Source organism: Mytilus trossulus, chromosome 2 (genome assembly GCF_036588685.1).
Source record: "Mytilus trossulus isolate FHL-02 chromosome 2, PNRI_Mtr1.1.1.hap1, whole genome shotgun sequence".
NCBI lineage: Eukaryota > Metazoa > Mollusca > Bivalvia > Mytilida > Mytilidae > Mytilus > Mytilus trossulus.
In genome coordinates this window covers 92437781-92459349 of record NC_086374.1, presented here as the reverse complement: position 1 = coordinate 92459349, position 21569 = coordinate 92437781, and the positions used below count along the sequence as shown (strand labels likewise).

The 21569-nt window shown below is 30.8% G+C and overlaps 1 protein-coding gene across 1 annotated transcript; it reads left to right on the top strand.

The window, feature by feature from the left end:
• Nucleotides 1-20: 20 nt before the first annotated feature.
• LOC134708370 (uncharacterized) lies at nt 21-14878 on the top strand. The gene is made up of 5 exons (XM_063568846.1): nt 21-92; nt 7349-9137; nt 10196-10393; nt 11962-12123; nt 13644-14878. Coding segments are annotated over exons 1-5 (2736 nt in total). The 5' UTR covers nt 21-90; the 3' UTR covers nt 14229-14878.
• Nucleotides 14879-21569: the final 6691 nt, after the last annotated feature.

The window sequence follows — 21569 nt, the reverse complement described above, 5'->3', positions numbered from 1 at the left end:
CCTGTTTTAGCAACATTATAAATTTTTAACCATAAACTTAATTAACATGTACAGCCAAGTATCATATTTGCTCTGCAGAGTCAAAATTAAATGTAAGTACCCACATTTGTCAAACAACAAAAGTATGAAAAATTTGGTTGCTTATAATAAAGTTATATATATGGGGAATTACTGAAGCAGGACCCTCTTAGGCAGCAACCATTTGATTTTCTAAGGGGGGCTATGTTTTTTTTTCTTTACAAACTTTTTTTTGGCCTTCGGCGAAAAACTAGCTTTTTTTTTTAGCGACAAACCGAATATAATTTTTTTATTTCAATTTTAGCATTACATACGTGACAGCTGAGGGTGAAACAAACATATTTTTTTTCTCAGGGTCCAAAACAAATTATTTTTTTCACCAAAACCTGGAAAAAAACTTAAAAAAAAAAAAAAAAAAACATAGCCGCTCCAGAAAAACAAATGTTTGCTGCCTAAAGGGCATACAATACAGTTTTGATCCTGTATTTACAACTTTGTGAACATTTGAGATTGGGCTATAGTTTACCTGATTAAATCAAATATGTAATAAAAAACATACCTTCATGTGCTACTTTTTGAGTAAAATTAAACGATCAGGTCAAAATTTTGTATATTTGCCCAAAATTCAGATTTGTGGCCATAATTTCTTTTTCGAAAGAAAGACATAACTTTTTTGTTATAAAAGATAAACACTAATTGTTTTTTGTTAAATAATCAGTAATTTCTGACTGTCTATAGTCAAACTCTGAAATCATACCTGGGGTACTTCCTATATTTTTACTATATATCATGATATATAATATACTATATAATTTACTATTAGTTAAAGCTAAATTCTTTGATTCATCGTTTTTATGTGATGAAGGCTGACAAATTGGGCCTCGTTATTTAAGTATTGTAGATGCTTATAACCAATAATACAGATCAGGTTTGAATTTAACTGTTCTACAATTATGCTTCCTTTACTAATAATAATTTAATACATATAATTAAATAATTCATATTTCTTTTTTTCCCTTCTCCAACTTAAGTTTGCCTCAACCTTATTATGGTGGCTAAGTATCTCATTGATATATATTAAGAAGATGTGGTATGATTACAAATGAAACATCTCAACAAGAGACCTTATGATGGAGATATTTACAGCTACAGGTCACTGTACATCCTTCAACAACGAGCATAGCTAGCCCATATTACATAGTCAGCTGTGAAAAGCCCCAACATCACTTAACTGGGACAATGGTAATAAAAAGGCCCTATAAAACCAGACATGTCAGATGAAAAAGGCTTAACTCATGAGATGGATACAAATAGAATTTATAAACATAACAAAATAATAGAGTGGATGGGACAGGGCACTTGTACATCCCAATAATAAAAAGGCACTTTGTTCAGAACAGAGTTACAGCTAGTTCTAGGTAGACTTGATTAATAGGATACCAAAGAAGTGATTTTGTTTTGCATTGCTTGATTTTTCATAAGTGTCTCGAGATGTCAATATACTTATTCTTTTAAAGGTTAAATATCACCATGATCACTGTTCAGAAAGATGCATAAAATTTAAAGTAGTACAAATTTTTAATTTAAGGAATTTTTTTTATCCATATGATGCCTAGCTAACACTGCAGGGAGATAACTCTATAAAGACAGATAAATGTTTTAATTACGTTGTGTTGTAAAGGGAATATTAAGCTTCTCAGTGATCAAAATTGATGTTTGTCAAACTGCTATATAACCAGTATAATTTTTCTGACAAAACGGTTAGATAAAATTTTTAATTATTTAATATTTTTGTTTAAGTGTCAAAGTAAATACTTTGACAAAATTTTTTGAAAATTATACAAGATAAATTAATTTTTAGTGAAAGGTGAAAGTGTTGGGTGCCACCTTAATTTGTAAATGAGTGCAATTTTTTCAATGAATTAGGAAAGATAAAATTCAAATTTTTGACATAAGACATACTTGAATAGGTTGTAAATTCAACATCTCAATTTCAAATAAACATAAGCCCTTAGTTTCAATTTGACTGCCATTCTGTCGTCATTTTAGGAAGCTCAAAAAAAATTTACTCTACCACAAAATTAGTGCTTTTTGTGTCATTGTCTTAAAATAACCATCAAAATTTCAGAAATGAAACTGTTGAAGAAATACATTTAGACCATTTTGACCCTTAAGGAGAAGGTAAGGGCCATTTTTGGCCTTAAATTTCAGGTTCACCAAATAAAACAAAAAAAAACAATCATGATTTTTAAACACTTAAAAAAAAACATCCATTAGGATGTACACATGGTATATAAATACCAATTACCAGTAATCTTTCAAAAAATTTAAAGTTAATAATTACTGATCATATAAAAAATAAAAGCACCTGATGATACTTTCTCAAATTGTTCATATGGACATATAAAAAATCAAAAAATATCTCATAATTCAACTGAAGTTTGAATACAAATTGGGTGTGAACCTGTAGTGTGTGAACAGACTTGGGGGCGAACATGTGAGGTGCAAGTGTGTAGCTTGCAAAAGTATGTTGGGTTTCTATGAAGTTTAACTTGAGCTTAAATTTAGGAAACTATAATTGGGTTTAATGGATTTGGGTATTTTAACTTACAAATGACTTAAAACATATTTATTTCAAAAAAATCATGTTCATGACATACATATAAAAAATATTATACAGCGATACAATTAGACCAGGGCTTCGGAAACAAGGTTTTCCTTATATAAACCTGTCTCTCTGAATAGAATTTTATGGAAATAAGTCCATATCAGTACAGTGCTAAAACAATAATATGTAACTTTCATTTTTTTTTGGCTTTTGTACATAATTTTTCAACATTTTTATTTGATATTGAACCAGTTGAACTAAAATATTATAATAAACTCCTTTCTTTGTATAAATAAAATAAAAGTACATACCTGTAATAATTGGTAAGCTGAGGTTTTGGGCTTAAAGTAATCATCTTTCACAAAGTTCTTCTGAACCTGGTCTGTCTGTGTAGCAATGGAGACTTTCTGCTGATTGCATGAACATGCACATTTGGTCATCAAGAACATGGCACAACATTTGCAGTTCAAATAACACATCTGAGTAGGTGTCTGATAGTGTTGAGGAGTCTGAACATAGGGTCTAGGAACGAATAAATTCTGTGGTGATGCAGTTTGGTTGAAGTGTTGATGACGCGCTAGGTATTGTTGACTATGCTGTTGGGAATCCATCATTAATTTTGTGTGAACAATGATTAATTTGAAAAAAAATTAAGGTACTCAGACTATAAATGACTGGTTAAACCAATCAATAATTAATATATTTTTAATATCAGCGATTGGTGTAATATAAAACATTTTTTTTTCTTTATAATGATTGGTCAATGCTCATGACAGTGTTGTTAAATGCCAAATTTAATAGAAGCCAATTACAATCATTTTGAGAAAATGAAATGTTAATTAAGATATTGTATGTTTTCTTTTGTTAATTGCTTTGTTTTCCAGGTGCCCTAGTTGACATCAAGGGATATATATATACAATCTAACCTGTGTCTATTTTTTCTCCTTTACAAAAAAAAACCATGAGACATATACAACTGAGAAAAGCAATTTCTACATTCTTACTCAAAATAGACATATTTATTGTTTTACCTAGCTTCTCTCTTGATATTTCACTATTTATTTGGTTTATCATGTTCATTGGTCTATAAAAGGGAACAAATTAAGGCACAGACAAAAAGTCATGGAAAAAAAGTCACAGGACAAAAAGTATTTTATTTGAATTAAAAACACTTATTCCTACAAAAATATTTTTGAATTTTTCTTGAACTATTGTAAATAAAGCAACTGACTTTGTAAACAAAATTTATCAAAAAAATATCAAATATGATTCAAAACAAAATGTCAAAGTGGCTTGACACTTAAATGGCTTCATGGTACCATGAAATATATCGTTTGCATGATTAAAATTAATAAATCTTCATTTTCAAGTATAATGACACATTTCCTAAACTTAAATATGAATATATGTATTAAAAAGTAAATATTTCAAGATATTTCTCTTACATATATTCAAGGATTTGTATAGTTATAGACTATACAAATCCTTGATATATTCAAACAATTGTCAACATATTATTTTTGACTATTTGTCCTACCAAATTTGTGACTTTTTATCCTGTGACCTTCTGTCCGTTTACCTATTAAAAGTATCATTTCAACAATCATATCAGTTTTTGAAGGAATATATGTATATGTATACAGATATAAGACTTGTTAAATATTAAAACATTTCACAGTTATTTTGTCATGTCCATATCATACACTTTTTAAATGTCTGGGTATTTAGTGCAAACTTATTGGTTTCCATGAATTAACCTTGCTCCTACTAAAATCTTTTTTTTTCAATATATCATCCATTCAAAATGACTCTCGGTTATTTTCATTAATAATTATCAAGATTGATCATGTTGATTGTTTCATATCTTTCAAAATTAAATTTCATATAAATTTAATTGTTTAATGATCATTAGTTGAAAATTCTTTTTAAAACACAAATATGTAATCATAGTAATGGCTTCAAAAACTGAGTGTATATTAGCTTGGGTCCTGTTTCAGTTTGTCTTTTTCAAATAGAAATTCTGTTTGACTATAAAGAAATGCAAATAATTAATCCTTTGATGGTTAATTAACCTCATATTTAAGGTTTACAATTACAGCATAATTAAATCTATTAAGGGTTTTCAAAATGCCAAATAAAGACATTCAGCTGGACCAAATCACTACTTCACTTTAAAATTCATGACCCATTTTCTGTTACTGTGTAAAATTGTGTCCCCCATCTTGCTGTTTGAGACAAAAAAACATGAAGAAATACATTTGGAAGGGGTGTATAAAAAAGACTGGGAGACAGAAAGTCAAAGGACAAAAAGTCACAATTCAGTTATAAGATTATTTTCATGAAACAAGAAAACACAATTGAGGGACCTTATACTGGAAAGAATACTTAATTATACTTTGTATTACTGAACATCTTAAGCTAAATAAGTTATGTGACTGCTTACAAAGTTGCATGGTAATAAATATATCTTGTAGACAATATGATAAAAAAAATCAACATGGCATGTTAAATTAAAAAAAACCTTTTTAAATGCCTTATTAAATAACAATAAAATTGAGAAAGGAAATGGGGAATGTACATGTATCAAAGAGACAACAACCTGACCATAGAATACATGTATTCAAAGAAATTGAATACTCATTTGATTTTTCAGACTCATCACAATTATTCAAAAGTAAAATGTAAATGACCGTGTTCTATAAAATGGAGGTTTTCCAATGAAAAAGGGAGGGATGTAATATTTTTCCAGCAATTTTTAATTTGTGAATAATTCTGACATATGTATTTAATGTACTTTGAATGAAAAGGCAAATTACTAAAAGCATACCATTTAAGAATAAAAGGGTCATCTAAAACCTAGTAAGACTGTTCAAAAATAATTTAGGGGCAATTATGGCTGTAGCTCTTACTAAATAATAAATTTAGAAATGCATACTGAAGCTATAGGAAATAAAAAAGAATTGTCAACTATTATGCACCAAGCTCCTCATGTTAAACTTTTTTCAAACAGGGCGTTAGACTAGGGACATTTATACAACACATTTTGCACTTTATCAATAATATTTTTACAGTGTGTTGTACTACATTTGAGACATATCAATATATATATAAAACTTCATTGGCTCTAACTCAAAGTATTATAACAACTCTATCTTAACCCTTTCCTTCATTTTTTTTTTTTTGCATACTTGATTCGCATTTGATTTTTCAATAGAATTCTGACAATATGATTTCAAGTATTAATGCATTGCAAACAACAAATATTTCATCAAATAAATTGAAGTGGTGTTTTTTATTTGGGGTCTTAAAAAATACTTTTAGTGTCCTTATAGTGCAAAAACTTTCGTCTAAGTGCACTAAGAAGTCCTTTGTGGTATTTCTACACATCGTTGAACCAGTTGCATTATTTGCATTAATAAAACCCTTGCCATTATTTCTATAGGCAGATCCTGGGGGCCCTGGGTTCACCCTTTCTTGGGAAAATTTGGTTGGTTAATATTAGTGAAGGGACATTTAAGTGTTATCCTTGTCCATCTGTAGGTCCGAATATTTGTTTAATGTTCTTCTTTTTCTTTTGTTTTTGACTTTAGCAAATAAATTATGAAAATTATACACAATGCTTTTTAATTTTTCCATAAAACACAGATCAAGTTCAAACTTTGAGGGTGTCACTTTTACATTTCTCTAGTTATGTACCTCTATGAAATTAATTCAAACAAAGACGTATAATACAATATTTTGTATTATATGTCTCTGATTCAAATCACAATAAATATTTTTAATGAAAATAGTTTGAACTGTTTAATCAACATACTGTGTGATGCATTTTTAGGTTCAATACTCAACCACTACCCAGTTACAGAAATATTTGGGCAGGGGTATCATCAGAGGGCAGTGGCTTATAATTTATTTATTTTCTTAAGGTTTGGAAATTTGCATTCCAACATATAATACATAATTGCGACTTTTTCCTTACACATATATATGCAAAAATAAACCTTAAGGTGGTACCTAACACTATAGGGAGATAACTATGTAAAGTCAGCTCAACGTTTTAATTATGTTGTGTTGTCAAGGATATATTAAGCTTTTAAATGATTAAAATTGGTGTTTGTCAAACTTCTATATAACCAGTATAACTTTTCTGACAAAACAGTTGGTTCAAAATTTTTGAAATTTTTATATTTTTATTAAAGGGTTTGCAAAATAAATACTTTGACAAAATTTTATTAGATTTAAACGAGCCAAATTAATTTTAGTGAAAGTGTTAGGTACCACCTTAACACATTTTATTTTCATTTACATTTGAAAAGGTATTTTAATGTGAATTGCAACCTATTTTCATGCCCCATTTAGTATGCCCCATGTATGGTATTCTTGTCTGTGTGTCTGTCCGTCTGTTCTTTGGTCTGTTTTTCGTTTGTTTGTTCATTCCTTGGTCTGTTTTTTGTTCATTTGTTTGTTTTTCTGTCAGTCTTAAAAGTCCTGCTTCAGCCGTGTTCAGGTTAAAGTTTTTTGTCAAGGTAGTTTTTGATAAAGTTGAAGTTCTATCAACTTGAAACTTAGTACACATATTCCTAATGATATGATGTAAGTGGTACTCCAAATTAGAGTTTTGACCTCATTTAGCGGTCCAATGAACATAAAAAAATGGGGGGCATTGATGTATTATGGACACATTCTTGGTTAAGACATGAAATAATATATATCTATTTATTTCAGGGAAACAGACCTATATGGTACAGAGAGGTCGACAGTATTATTATACAACATGGCATCAAGCAGCAAACAAAAGTGCATGTGTACACTTTGTAATGGAAAGTCTGTTCCAAGAAAAACTTTTAAAATACATTGCGCAAAGACCCATGCTAGTCATCTGAACTCCATATCACAACTGGACAATGTTTCAACGAGCAGTTACAATAAAAAAGTACAGGCACAGCAAGAAAAGAATGATCTACAGAAACCATTGTATGAAGGATCTTCTAGAACATTGATTGAAGCTATATCAGAGCATTTTCTTATATTTTCATCAAACAGTGGAATGTCTAAAGCAGCTTTAACTGAGTGCTTACAGCACGAGAAGCGCATCATGCCTCAACCTAATTATTTACCAGCTTCATACAAGGAAGCAGTTAAAATGATCAAACCTAGTTTAATTCCTATAAAACAGTACAAATGTTGTGTGAATGACTGTAAAATATATCCAATGAATGACAGTATCCGTGAGTGCAGCATTTGTAATGAATCACTTCTGTATAAAGACACCAATCGTTGTAAGAAGACATTCAGCTATATGCCAGTTGTTCCAAGACTTGCTCGTTGGTTCGGAACAAAGAATTTAGCAAAAATACTTTATGCAAAGAAACTTGACACAAATGGGAAACTGTGTGACTATACTGATGGACAAATATTCCAAGCAGAATTAAATAACGGTATATTTAAAGACACTGATGTTGAGCACTGTGTACCACTTGCACTATTTACTGATGGTGTAAATCCTAACAAAAACAATGCTGCTCAGAAATCTATGTGGCCTATCATCTTGACTTGGATATCATTGCCTCAGGAGATTCGCTACCTTCTAGGACCAATGATGTTGGTCGGCATTATCCCAGGGAATGGAAGAAAAGAGCCTAAGTCTTTGGATCCATATATTACAATATTGGTTGATGAGTTGCTGTCCAATATGGAATGTCAGCTATATGATTCCCACAAAGATGCTCCAGTGACAGTTAAGATAGCGCTACTCCAATATCTGTGTGATATTCCAGCATTTGCAAAATTGCTGCACTTATCAGGTCAAGCAGCATTAAGATCATGCACGTTCTGCAAAGAAGTTGGTGTAAGGAACAATTCCCTGAACAAAACAATCCACATATCAAACAGACAGTTCCTAAGTGATGATTCTGCCTATAGACTTGACTGCACAAACTTTGCACTTAAAACCGTTGTCAATGATCCAAAGCCTGCATTTTACTCTAAAGATGAAGAAATGACAGCACGTAAAGATTTTGATTTGAAACCAAACAAGAACCAAAAGACCATCCACCAGAAAGAAACTGGTTTAAGAGGCATTCATCCCTTGTATCCACTTCCGTATTTTGACAGACTAAAGCAAATGCAAACAGATGGTATGCATACCATTTCAGATGTTATTTCGAATGTGTTAGATTTCATTAGTGGGAAAACTGACAGTGCAAAAGTGCGAAATTGTGAGAAGCAATACAACAGATTTGAGCAAACTTGGGTGACCAATAAAAGAAAGAGTACAGATCAGGGAAAACAACCTAAGAAAAAACAGAAAAAACAGTCAGAGCCCCAGTCAACAAATGTTGTCACCGAAGAAGAAGTCAGTTTTCCAGATGCTCCATGGTCTCTCTCAAAGAGTCAAGTAAAACTTGCAGACAAAAGAGCACAATCCATTCAGTACCCTCGAGGATTCGACTATACACCTGCTGACCATTTCACCAGACAGTGGACACTTCGTACAATGCATGGAAAGCAACAGGTAAGTTGTTAAATCAAATTTAATATTTCAGGCGCGGATCCAGATAGGGGTTCTGGGGGTTGGGACCCACTTTTTTTTTTAACGATCAATGCATTTGAATGAGGACATGTAATTGGAACACCCCCCCCCCCCCCCCCCTTTTATCCTGGGTTAGGAACCACCTCCCCTTTTAAAATGGCTGGATCCGCCCCTGTATTTAGAACATTTCTAGTGCTTGAAAGAAGACAATAATACTGTAAATTCAGAAATTATTGTGAAGTTTTTATTAATCAAAATTTGAAATAGAATATGACTCATAATATTAAAAATTATGGAAAGGTATTAATTCACTAAATTCTGCTTGTAGTTTATAAGTCTTTCAGTTTTATACCTAGCTAAGGTTTTGTAAGGGTGTTTATCATGTTTATTACATCTGGATAATTAACATATACTATTTTAGAAATTCTGGCTCATCGGGGAAAAAATAATTATCCATCACAGTCCTAACTATAGAAATTAATGTATTTTGTAAGCCATATAAGTCACTGCACAATCACATCCATAAACACTGAGCTAAACACACACTGAAAAGTAACAGAATTGTTTGATCTATAATGTTTTACCTTTTAATAATTGTGACTTGGATGGAGAGTTGTCTCCTTGGCCTTCATACCACATCTTCTTATATCATGTATATATATCTATGAAAACAGTCAGTCAAACTTATAAACTGGGAAAGCAAAATAAAAAAAATTATAATGTTGTATGATCATGATGATTACATAGACAACTGTCCACTATAAGAAAATGACAAGGTTAAAATCAACAAAACAAAAATAAGATTGGTTCAGATGTTTTAATGCATACATTTAAACAAAATTTAAACCATACTTAAAAAGGAATGATAAAAAATAAGAAATAATTAAGAGGTGGTAGAGGAAAATCGGAAATGATTTTATGGACTAAGCTATTTCTTTTAATTAAGCTTAAACTTGAAAAGTTGGCAAATATGAAAAATGGAATTTGCTTAAAATTAGTATAGCTGTATGTTCATGTACATTTTTTAATTAACTTTTCAGTTTGTAACCCAAAATGCTGCTTCATGGTGTTTGAGAGGTCTACTAGGACAGCAACAAGAGAAGACACTTTTTCAACTATTTGATGTGTTGAGCAGACTTGTTAAACCTTCATACCTGAAAGATGAAATTCCTACTTTGATAGAAGACACCCATATTGCTGTGACACTACTTGAGAGAGATTTTCCACTGACGTTACAGGTATTTTGTTATAATATATTTGAATATGCGTGTACTGACAAATTAATGCACTGCAAAGATGATCAAATTAAAAGACCAACTGTAAACAAACTTATTTTTGCCACTTTCTCGAGTAGAAAATAATCATAAATAATCATCAAAAACCTGAATCTTTCTTATCAAAATTACATCAAATAAATAAGAACATTGCTCAATTAAATGGCTGTGAAGTGGACCAGAAAGGGTAAAACACTAATTTAAGTATCTGCCAAAATAAATTGGTATACAGTATTAAATTGAATAGGTTTCTCAGTTTTCCTGTCAAAGGTCAGTTCTTTTCCAGAAATTGATTTGTTCTTTTAATACTATTTTTAGCTCACCTGACCTAAAAGGTCAAGTGAGCTTTATCTCATCACCTGGCGTCCTTTAACCAAACTTGACCGCAATCATCATTGGGGTATTTAGTTTTAAAAATGTGTGCATGACCCTGCCAACAAACCAAGATGGCCACCATGACTCAAAATAGAACATAGGGGTAAAATGTAGATTTTGGCTTATAACTCTGAAACCAAAGGATTAAGAGCAAATCTGACATGAATAAAATTTTCAGACAACCAGTTGTTGTGTTGCTACCCCTAAATTAGTAATTTTAAAGAAATTTTGCAGTTTTTGGTTATTATCTTGAATATTATTACAGATATAGATAAACTGTAAACACCAATAATGTTCAGCAAAGCAAGATCTACAAATAAGTCAATATGACCAAAATTGTCAGTTGACCCCTTAAGGAGTAATTGCCCTTTATATTAATTTTTTAACAATTTTCATAAATTTTTGTATTAAAATTTTTAGAAAATATTTTCCACTGTAATTACTGGGCCAAGTTCATTATAGATAGAGATAAATGAAGCAACAAGAATTTTCAGTATTTTGTGTATGTTTATATCATTATATTATTTGTCACAAACTTATTGTTCAGATTTTTATAATATCCATTCTCAATTTTATTTATATGACAATAAATATTTGAGTGATTGATTGATAGTAAAGTGAGATATACAAACACATCATGATTACAAAACACAATTTTGTCATGAATTTATCCTTCCATTTTTTAGTATGCACCAAGGTGAGCGACACAGGTTCTTGAAACTTCTAGTTTGGAACTAGTGAGGAATACTTATTTTTATCTTTTATATAAACAAATAAGATGTGGTATGATTGCCAACGAGACAACTCTCAAAAAAGACCCAATGACTCAGAATTAAACAGCTAGAGGTCACCGTATGGTATGGTGCTTAAAATTGCTGTTGTGTAAATTATACATGAAAAAGCATGTTTTTTTTTGTAATTAGAAAGAAAGCTTGATAAGAGTTTTTTTTTTTTAAAGAGAGAAGTTATAAAACTCATGTTCTTGCTACCAGTAAAAAAAGAAATTTCTTTAAAAGCATAAAATTACTTATTTTAAAAGTTATCTCCCTTTCTATGGTTATTTGATAAGGAGCAACAATTAATAACAGATTGAGAAATGGTCATTTTCATTTTAATAGTTTCTTCTCTATCTATATATTTCATAATTAACATTACAGAATTTGACGACACATTTACTTCACCACATACCTGAGGGGTTTATGGACTTTGGACCATTATATGATAGGTGGTTGTATCCACTAGAAAGAGCCAACAGCTGGATAACAAGACAGATTTTACAGCATGGGCATGAAGAATCTACAGTCATGCAAACATACTGTGTAAGCAACTATTTATGACCATTTTCATATTACCAACTTTTGTATATAGGTTCTACAATCAGTGGCAGATCCAGAAATTTTCATAAGTGGGGGGCCGTTCCAGTCACGCTTCAGTGATTCCCTATATAAGCAACCAAATTTTTTCTCCAAACAGGGCCCCCTCCCCTAAATCCGCCTCTGACAGGTTTTCTACTCTGTGGTTAAACATTCTTGTGCTCGGTCAATCATATGAGTGCAGAGTAACAAGACTAAACCAGCCAGAAAATCAAGGATACTTTCTATATACCAAATAGATATAAACCAAATCAGACCTCCGAACTATCCTCATTTTCAGGACTGAACAAAAAACTGATACCTGGCGTGTAAAAGTTGGAAACCTAGAAAATTATTGGTTACCAGTTTTATTTTTTCTGATAAATTTTTATTAATCTATAATTTTACATGGGGACATATTTTATAAAAAGTATACGACACTACCCTGATTAAAGGTCACAACAGGTGTCATGATTTGTTGTTCAAGTAATCTGCCTGTCTGATAGGTCATAAAAGTCTTCAAATTAATTAATTTGTAAACAGAATCAATTTATCATATGGTCACTCTTAGCAGTGTTTACCATAGTTTCATGACAAACTCATAAGTAACTACTGAAAGTCAAAAACTATAATTAGCTCAGTAGAAAACAGCATTGATCTTGAATTTTATTTTTGAAATCTGACGTGTTTCTGCCCAGTCCTGATTAAATTTTGATGCCATTTTGTATTCACTTTTACTGTGTATAAGCCTTCGGCAGTAAAAGCACCTTTGATTTCAAAGACAGATAACTCAAATTTTATCCATTTTCTCATAAATTGTGATAGACTAACTCTGTCTTCATCTTCATCCTTCTAGCTCAAGGACATCTAGGTTTAGGTCATTTGGGTCATGGTGCAATGATAAGAAAGTCTTTTATTTATTAAGGCTACTTTTCTCTATTCTTTAAGTTATATTGCCAACTAATTAGAACAAGAATCATACAATTCAAGAAATCAAGGCTCCTTAGATATAGGAAGATGCTGTGTGAGTGCCAATGAGACAACTCTCAATCCAAATCACAATTTATAAAAGTAAACCATTATAGGTCAATTAACGGCCTTCAACACAAGTTTGGCTCCTTAGCTCATCATCAGAATACCCAAAGGAAAAATAAGAAAATGAGACCATTTCAAGAGTAAAGGATATTGCATACTGAAACGCCACAAAAATTGCACTAAATCCCCTGTAAAGATTTTACAAATTTGGCAGGTCTGCACAATATATGAAAAAAAGACATATTTTTTTAAGATTAACTTTAATTAAAAAAAAAACGGGTTGGGTTACAGTACCCAGTATCTCCACTTATCAAATAAGTATTGAAGAGCTTCCCCCCCTTCCCAACCCCCCAACCCCAAAAAATAGGATTTTGATAATAAGTTATGTCCTCAGTCGTACAATTTAGATAATATATTACAATTTTGTTTTATTGTCTTGTCTTTTTTTCCAGATATATGACTGGAGTGTTTTCAATTTGTTCAATGGATCAGTCAAATCTGACAGTAGCAGGAAGAATGCACTCCATAAAGTTGCAGAGAAAGTTTTGCCAAGTGAGGAATATCCTGTTACCAGTGTCAATAGTATACTATCCAACAGCTTATTACAACGGGAGGACATTAAAGATCTACATTGTAGATACAAAGAAATTTTTCCAAACTTACAATTTGAACAATTTGATGTAGATCCCACAGTAGAGAAGAAAAATACAGTGTTTAGATATGACGAAGACCGCAAGAGAGAGGTGTATTTCACTACTTATTTATATCAGTCAGTCTCAAGATCATGTGACTATATTGTATGTGTAAGACATCCAACAATGCTGTTTGGAAAGATCAAGCAGATATACCAACACTGTTTCATGGACAATGTTTTTACTTGGGTACGACTAGATGTATTTCCTTTACCAGAGGCAAGTGGATCTTTTTGGTTTGCAGAGAATGTAACATTGACTTCAAAATTATGTCTTTTGAAGGATATCAGCAATCCTATTGTCACAGCAGTTGAGGATGGTGTTATTTGGTTTTTAAATGCTTAAACCACCTGTTGAATATGTTACAGTTGTGGTTGTACAGACCTTTTGTACAAGTTGTCAGTTTTCTGTGAACCTCTTTACATAAATGGATAAGATAATAAGCAAATTATAAGCATACTGTCTTTGGTTATGCCTATCTCTATCATTATTTTAATAATATCTTTATGCTACAGTTATGTACCGGGTATATAGAATTTCAATTTTTTTAATTTTATACAAAAAGACTATATGGTATTTTGTGAACATCTAGTCAAAGAGAACAGCACTTCATTATATAACCAAAAATACAAACTGACTGTCCCAAGTCAGGAGCCTCTGGCCTTTGTTAGTCTTGTGCAATTTTTAATTTTAGTTTCTTGTGTATAATTCAAAGTTTAGTATGACCTCCATTATCACTAAACTAGTACATGTATACATATTTGTTTAAGGGCCAGCAGAAGGACACCTAAGGGTGTGGGAGTTTGTCTTGCTACATTGAAGACCCATTGGTGGCCTTTGGCTGTTGTCTGCTTTATGCTCTTTGACACATTCCCTATTTTAAATTTTATTGCTTGCAAACATAGAGCTTGATATTTCGAGAAAATCGTCTGATATTCTTTAAATTTTTATAATGTTTTCAAAAAGTGATGATCAAAACAACTGATATTTTACTTAATGCTTTGTTATAAAAAAAATTAAGAAAGTGTATTATGTACTTTGCTGTCTTACAATGACGAAAATGTGCTAATTGAACTTGTATATAATTTGTACTTGTGTCAATCATATTATATATAAATTTTTATTTATTGAGGTCTCAAATCTGTTGTTAGTTATTTAACAGATATAAAATAACTTCATAAGGTATGCCCGTGCCATGTGCAGGATGCCCTTGTAAATTGAAATGTTCCTAATTAAGGTGGTACCCAACACTTTGACTAAAATTAATTTGGCTCGTTTAATTTTCTTAAGATTTTTACAAAGTATTTACTTTGACCCATTGACAAAAATTTAAAAAAATCAGAAAATTTGAACCAACCGTTTTATCAGAAAAATTACACTGGTTATATAGCAGTTTGAAAAACACTAATTTTGATCATTGAGAAGCTTAATATTCCCTTAACAACACAACGTAATTAAAACGTTTAGCTGATATTGCAGAGTTATCTCCCTGTAGTGTTAGGTACCACTTTAAGGTAAATAAATTTATGTCAGTAATTGGACTGTGTTTGGCATGCCCAGGCTTTGTCCAGGGTACCTTTGTACTTTGAAATTTTCCTATTTGAAATTTAAAAAAAATAGCCACTGGACTGTTTATGGTATGCAAATGCCAATCCTTAAATTAGAATCATTAAACATGCAAGTTCATTTCAAAAAGCTGTTATACAAAAAATATATTCTGTTAACAATTCATAAATTTATTTAAAATACCTTTTAAGACATTTTTCTTTTTTCTGCTGTAAATATTAGTATCATTTCCTATTTGAATTCTTTTAGATTGGTGAAATTCGGGTGAATTAAAATTTCCTACCATGAAAACATCATCTAGAATTGACTAGAATATATCAAAATCCTTTCAAGGAAAAGTTAATTTATTGCATAATATTTTTTAAAATTGTCTATAAATCACATCCGTTGATTACCTCTTTATTTTTTCTATTTTAGGGATTGGATATATATATATACCCTAAAGTCTAAATTTATTTATATATATTATATTATGTTTTTCGTGAAATTTTGGGTCAATGCTGTAATAAATACAATATAGATTTCAAATTGTTGTTTAAAATTTATGGCAAAGGGAAATAACTGTTTTTATGTTTTAAAAATTAATTTAAAGGAAAAGTTAATTTATTGTATAATAATTTTTAAAACTGACTATAGTGTTGATGAATGTTGAATTGATGATTATATTATGTTTATTGTGAAATTTTGAGTATGTGTGCTGTAATAAATATAATATGGATTTCAAATTGTTGTTTAAATTTTTGGCAAAGGGAAATAACTGTTGTTAGATATAGCTCCTAAATTGATGAAATACAGTAGAGAGGTACAGAAATAGGTCTAGGTTGGTAAAAACTAGGTCGAGTATGAATCAGACTAGGTCGAGAAAGGTTCAGACTGGTCGAGTATGGTTCAGACTAGGTCGAGTATGATTCAGACTAGGTCGAGTATGGTTCAGACTTGGTCGAGTATAGTTCAGACACACACAAAATGGTTAAGTACTGGTCGAGTAAAGGTCGAGTACAAGTTCAGACTGTTAAGTATGGTCCAGACTACAGTCGAGTACTATCGAGTAAGTTTCAGACCAATTCAGACTGGTCGAGTAAAAATCAGTACAGTCGAGTACAGATATAGGCCATTTCAGACTTTTTCTGGTTTGTAGTGTATAGGCTGGTTACTCAAGTGATAATAACTTTTATTTCTTTTTCTTCAGTTTTCATGCCTGAAATTAATACTGGCAATATATTTATCTTCATATCTAACTAAAGAAGAAAAAAATACCTTGGAATTTTTTCAACTTTGATTATACAAAATGTTCAAGCAACGATTTAAGGGGGCTCGCGGGTTTAAATTTTCGCGCCCGTTGACTTGATTGGTGCGCATCCATTACGGTAATCGGTTCGAACGTCGCAAAATATTTACTTTCTTCTTGATAATGTTGTTTATATAGAACACACCAGGAACACTTGAATCAAAAATATCAAAAAGGCAGAATAAAAAACAAGGTTGAAGAGCATTGATTTAGGACCCGAAAATTCGAAAAAAAACATAAAAAATAAAATAAAAGAAAAAGATGCGGTATGAATGCCAATGTGACAAATCTCAACAAAACATCAAATTACATAGACATTAACGATTATAGATCACTGCAAGCCATTCAACAATGAGCAAAACGCTTAAGTAGTAGAAAATCCTCATTATTCAGAAAAGATTTAAGTGTTATGAACAGTTTATTTATAATAATTAATTATCAAAGGTATCAGTTAGTATCGTCATGCAGATATATTTCATCAATATGCGCGTGTGGTTCAGTAAAGCTTTCACATTTAATGTTATAATATGTAGAATAAAATTGATGATCGTTCAAATGCAATACTTTGTTTTGAAAGAATTGACTCAACTTGTTTTTAGGAAACTCATAACTCTTATTCATGATTAAACTTGAAGCTTTATGATGAAAATTAATTTTGTTGCTAAGATAAACTCTTAAAAAAATACCACGACTGTGTCAAAAATCATCTTTATATTTGAATAATTATAGCGTTAACCGTAATAACTGTAATATTTTTAAAAGAAAGGATTGAGTAAATGTTAAACATGATATTATTTTCATTATACATAATATACATGTATATTCACCATTTAGTATGTAAAAAAGTTATACAGTTTTTTTTAAGTACCACAAGCGGCGAAGTTAGAAGTCATGAAAGCTAAATCTGATTTTTTTTCTGCTTTCTGCTTTCTGTGTTTTTGTTTTCATCAGTTCGCACAATTTGATTCAAAATGATATCCTTCCATGTTCCTATTATTATGTCCTAGAAAAAATACAACATCAGTTAATGATCAGTCAGATAAATCGTCGAAGGATGCACTTTGATTTGATTAAAACTGTTATAACACCGACTGTATATGATTCATTTGTTAATCAAGTGATAATAACTTTTATTTCTTTTTCTTCAGTTTGCATGTTTGAAATTAGTACTGACATTAAAATAACCTTCTTATCTGATTACAGAAGAAGAATATTACCTTGACATTTTATCTTGTAAAGCGATATCAAACGCCTTGGCAACGCTTAAAGTGAATAATCTCTAGGAATCAGTGATGCTCGAATAAAAAAGTATCGAGACGTCATTATAAAGAACAAAGTTAAACTGCATTTAGGACACACGGAAATCGTCTAAAAAGTAACCAAAATGCTACAATGTCGAAGATTTCAGTGATTAAGCATGACTTAATGATACTAATACCCTAAACATGTGCATTGTGTTGTAAAAAAAAATCGTTTATGTAACGGAAGTATTCTTCTTTCCAATAAATAACTAAATATTTACAGTTTAACAATTATGTAAAACTGCTATATTTTGGGACCAAAAAGGGGTCTTACTGGAACTACTCCTTTTCAATATCCAAATCATGTATGCAGTAAAGTTATACTTTGATTTGTTGAAAATATTGCTACGAGCCTCGAGGTTATGAAATTCAGAAAGCTTTGAAGTAAAATTTTCTTTTTCTCTACTTTTTGTGTTTTTGTTCTCATCAGTTCGCAAAATTTATTCAATATGATGTCCTTCCATGTTGTTTTTTTATTTCTCCTAAACAATATATATAAGACATTTGTTCCGATCAGTTAGATAAATTAATACAGGATACACTTTATATTGTTAATAACATCGACTTTATTTGCTAAATTTGTTAATTAAGTGATAACATTTTTTATTTCTTTTCTCAGTTTTCGTGTCAGAAATTAGTACTTACCTTTGATTTATCTTCATTTCAGATTTCAGAAGGAGAAGAAATTACCTTGACATTTTATCTTATTAGGCGATAGCAAACGCCTTGACAAGGATTGAAGTGAGCGATCTATATCTCACTATATATAAATACCCAGATTAAATGTTTGCAACTACAAAACACGTATCAATAACGCTGGAATCAAAAGTCATGAATCGTTAATATAAAAAACAAAGTTGAAGGGCATTTAGGATTCAAAATTATTAAAGATTTTATGACAAATAAAGTAAATATGAAAGTAAGCAAGATGTGGTATGAATAATACTGAGATAAATCTCCACTATATACTAAATGATATAGACATTTGATCTTTTGTACTATCCTATATAATATCATGTTTCGTATCGTACTATATCCTCTGTTGCTTTTCAACCAACTCATATGCAGTAGTACTTACCATCTGAGTTTCTCAATGACTTTAAATCAATTAGAAAGACTTCTTATATCTTCAGTAGTAGACATTGGTTTTGGTTCGGTCCTTTCCAGTGCAGAAGCTAAACATGTCATTGCTTATTGTTTCAGTATGTTCTTTTCCCGGAATCGATAAGTTGGGTTAAACACATATGCTGTTTTGGATTGTGTGATCCAAGGACATCTTACCTACAATGTCATCTCTAAAACTATTGGTGGTGGAAAGTACAATAGACACTTTAGCTAAGTTAGTCACCTTTTTTAATTTGCTAACAGTTTGACGTGTTGTATTTATTATCTTTTACTGCAATAAAAGGACTTTGTAAAATAAGTGATAATCAAATCTAATAATTGTATCAGTTTTTGTCTCTGACGTCAGTTCTGATATTCATATATCTTATATCTAATAAGACCCTTAAAAGTGTTTTAAATTGATATGAATAAGTACTTCATATTATATTTTTCCAAGTTATTGTCCTGAAATAAAACAAAAAGATCGCGTGAAGCATCATATTAAACCACTCTATAGAGTTTGATTCACCCAGGAAGCTCTGAAAGTAATACCGAACAATACAATATAATTGTGTATTACATGTATAACAAGTGTTTACCTGCGAAATTAAGTAATAGGACCAATAAGTCCAACTTATTTGGTTTGAAAATGTTTGTTATTTCTGTTGTTTTTTTTGGTTTACAAAATAAGCATGCAATAACAAAAAAGATATGGTATGATTGATTGCCAATGAGACAATAGACCTCTTCAGGAGAATTAATTACACGGACATTAACAGCGTATGGTCTTCAACAATGAGCGATGAAAGGCCTTGAAATCACAAAATGGAAAACGATTCAAAAGAGAAAACTAACAACCTAATTAATGTAAAAAAAAATAATGAAACACAAACACGTACCAGTTAACCAGCATCAAACGACATCCACTGAATTTCCAGCTCCTCACATGGGACAGACACATACATACAAATGAATTACTATGAATTGTCCCCTTTTAAAATTGTTATACGATGATGACTGGTGTACCCATATTTTGACTATTTTATTAATTGTGACTGTTTATTTAACGCATCATGTAAATATAACGGAATTTGATGAGACTGTTATTAAAGTGAGAGGGTTAGCGCTATAGAACCAGGTTTAATCCACCATTTTCTACATTTGAAAATGCCTGTACCAAGTCAGGAATATGACAGTTCTCGTCCATTCGTTTTTTTTATGCGTTTTGTTATTTGATTTTGCCATGTGATTATGGACTTTCCTAATTGATTTTCCTCTGAGTTCAGTATTTTTGTGATTTTACTTTTTACTAGTTTCTATTTAGTTAATATTTTTTATACTTCAATACTTTTGACACTAATTTCTGTTTGCAAGATATATAAATGCTCAAAACATTAGCCTTGTTGAGTGCATGTAAACAAACATATACTAAATGTGAAGTATGCTACATATGAATAATCTGCTGGAAAACACTTCCTTAAAACATATTCATATTGACGTATCACATGTTAAAGTATACGATGAACAAAAAAAACTCCAAAATAAAAAGTAAAAAGGAACGGAAGTGATGATTTGTACATCGGCGACCTGATTGTTGAATACTAAAAACTGAAACATCAACTAATCCAAACTTTATATTGTTTTGTACCAATACACAATTCTCTAACTTAGTCACTTATAGTCTCAACATTAATCGTTAGACATGATTATAACCGAAATCGGCCAATCTAAAATGACGTTGATTTTTACTCAAAATGTTGAACTTTTTGATATTTGTTATTTCAGATTTTTAATCAGGTATGAAATTATGATCCATATATTGGCTAGAGATAATTGAGACCCCCTTCAACAACATTTCATATTTATCACTTTTGATTTAATCTGTCATTTCATCATTGCAGTGGAAATATTATACATGGAATGGTACTTTTAAATTATAAAATTAATATTAAACGGATGATATCTAGTATAGAAATTACCAGTTCGTTATCCCCCTCATTGTTCAAAATACTCTTAAAATAATTTGAATAAAAGTCAGATCCTCAACTTTGTATAAACCTGAGAAATGCTTGATATATATATTTACAGTAATTCAGACTACAGGTCAAAATTATGTTATCTCCTTTTTTGGGGTGGGGTTTAGGGGTTGCGAGTAATTTTGAACCTTTGATTAAACAGAGTCTGCATTACGTTGGAAGGAACTAAAAAGGTTCACATTTGATTTTTGCTTTTCTATGCGTTTATTTCGTTTCATATGTTCTGTAATTTAATGTTTTTTGTGTTTGTCAAATCAGTCTCCATTACTATTATGATTATTACTAGTTTGATTAGCGTAAATCTCACATGAAAACTACTTGTGAAATTGACTCATCTTTTATGCACAACGTAATAGCTTTATTCAGCGCATTTAAGAGAATAAAAGCAGAA

Bases quoted from the DNA above. Each gene is read 5' to 3' on its own strand.
- LOC134708370 (XM_063568846.1), top strand. The intron at 9,138-10,195 runs GTAAGTTGTTAA...TTAACTTTTCAG, and splicing joins CAATGCATGGAAAGCAACAG to TTTGTAACCCAAAATGCTGC. The intron at 12,124-13,643 runs GTAAGCAACTAT...CTTTTTTTCCAG, and splicing joins CAGTCATGCAAACATACTGT to ATATATGACTGGAGTGTTTT.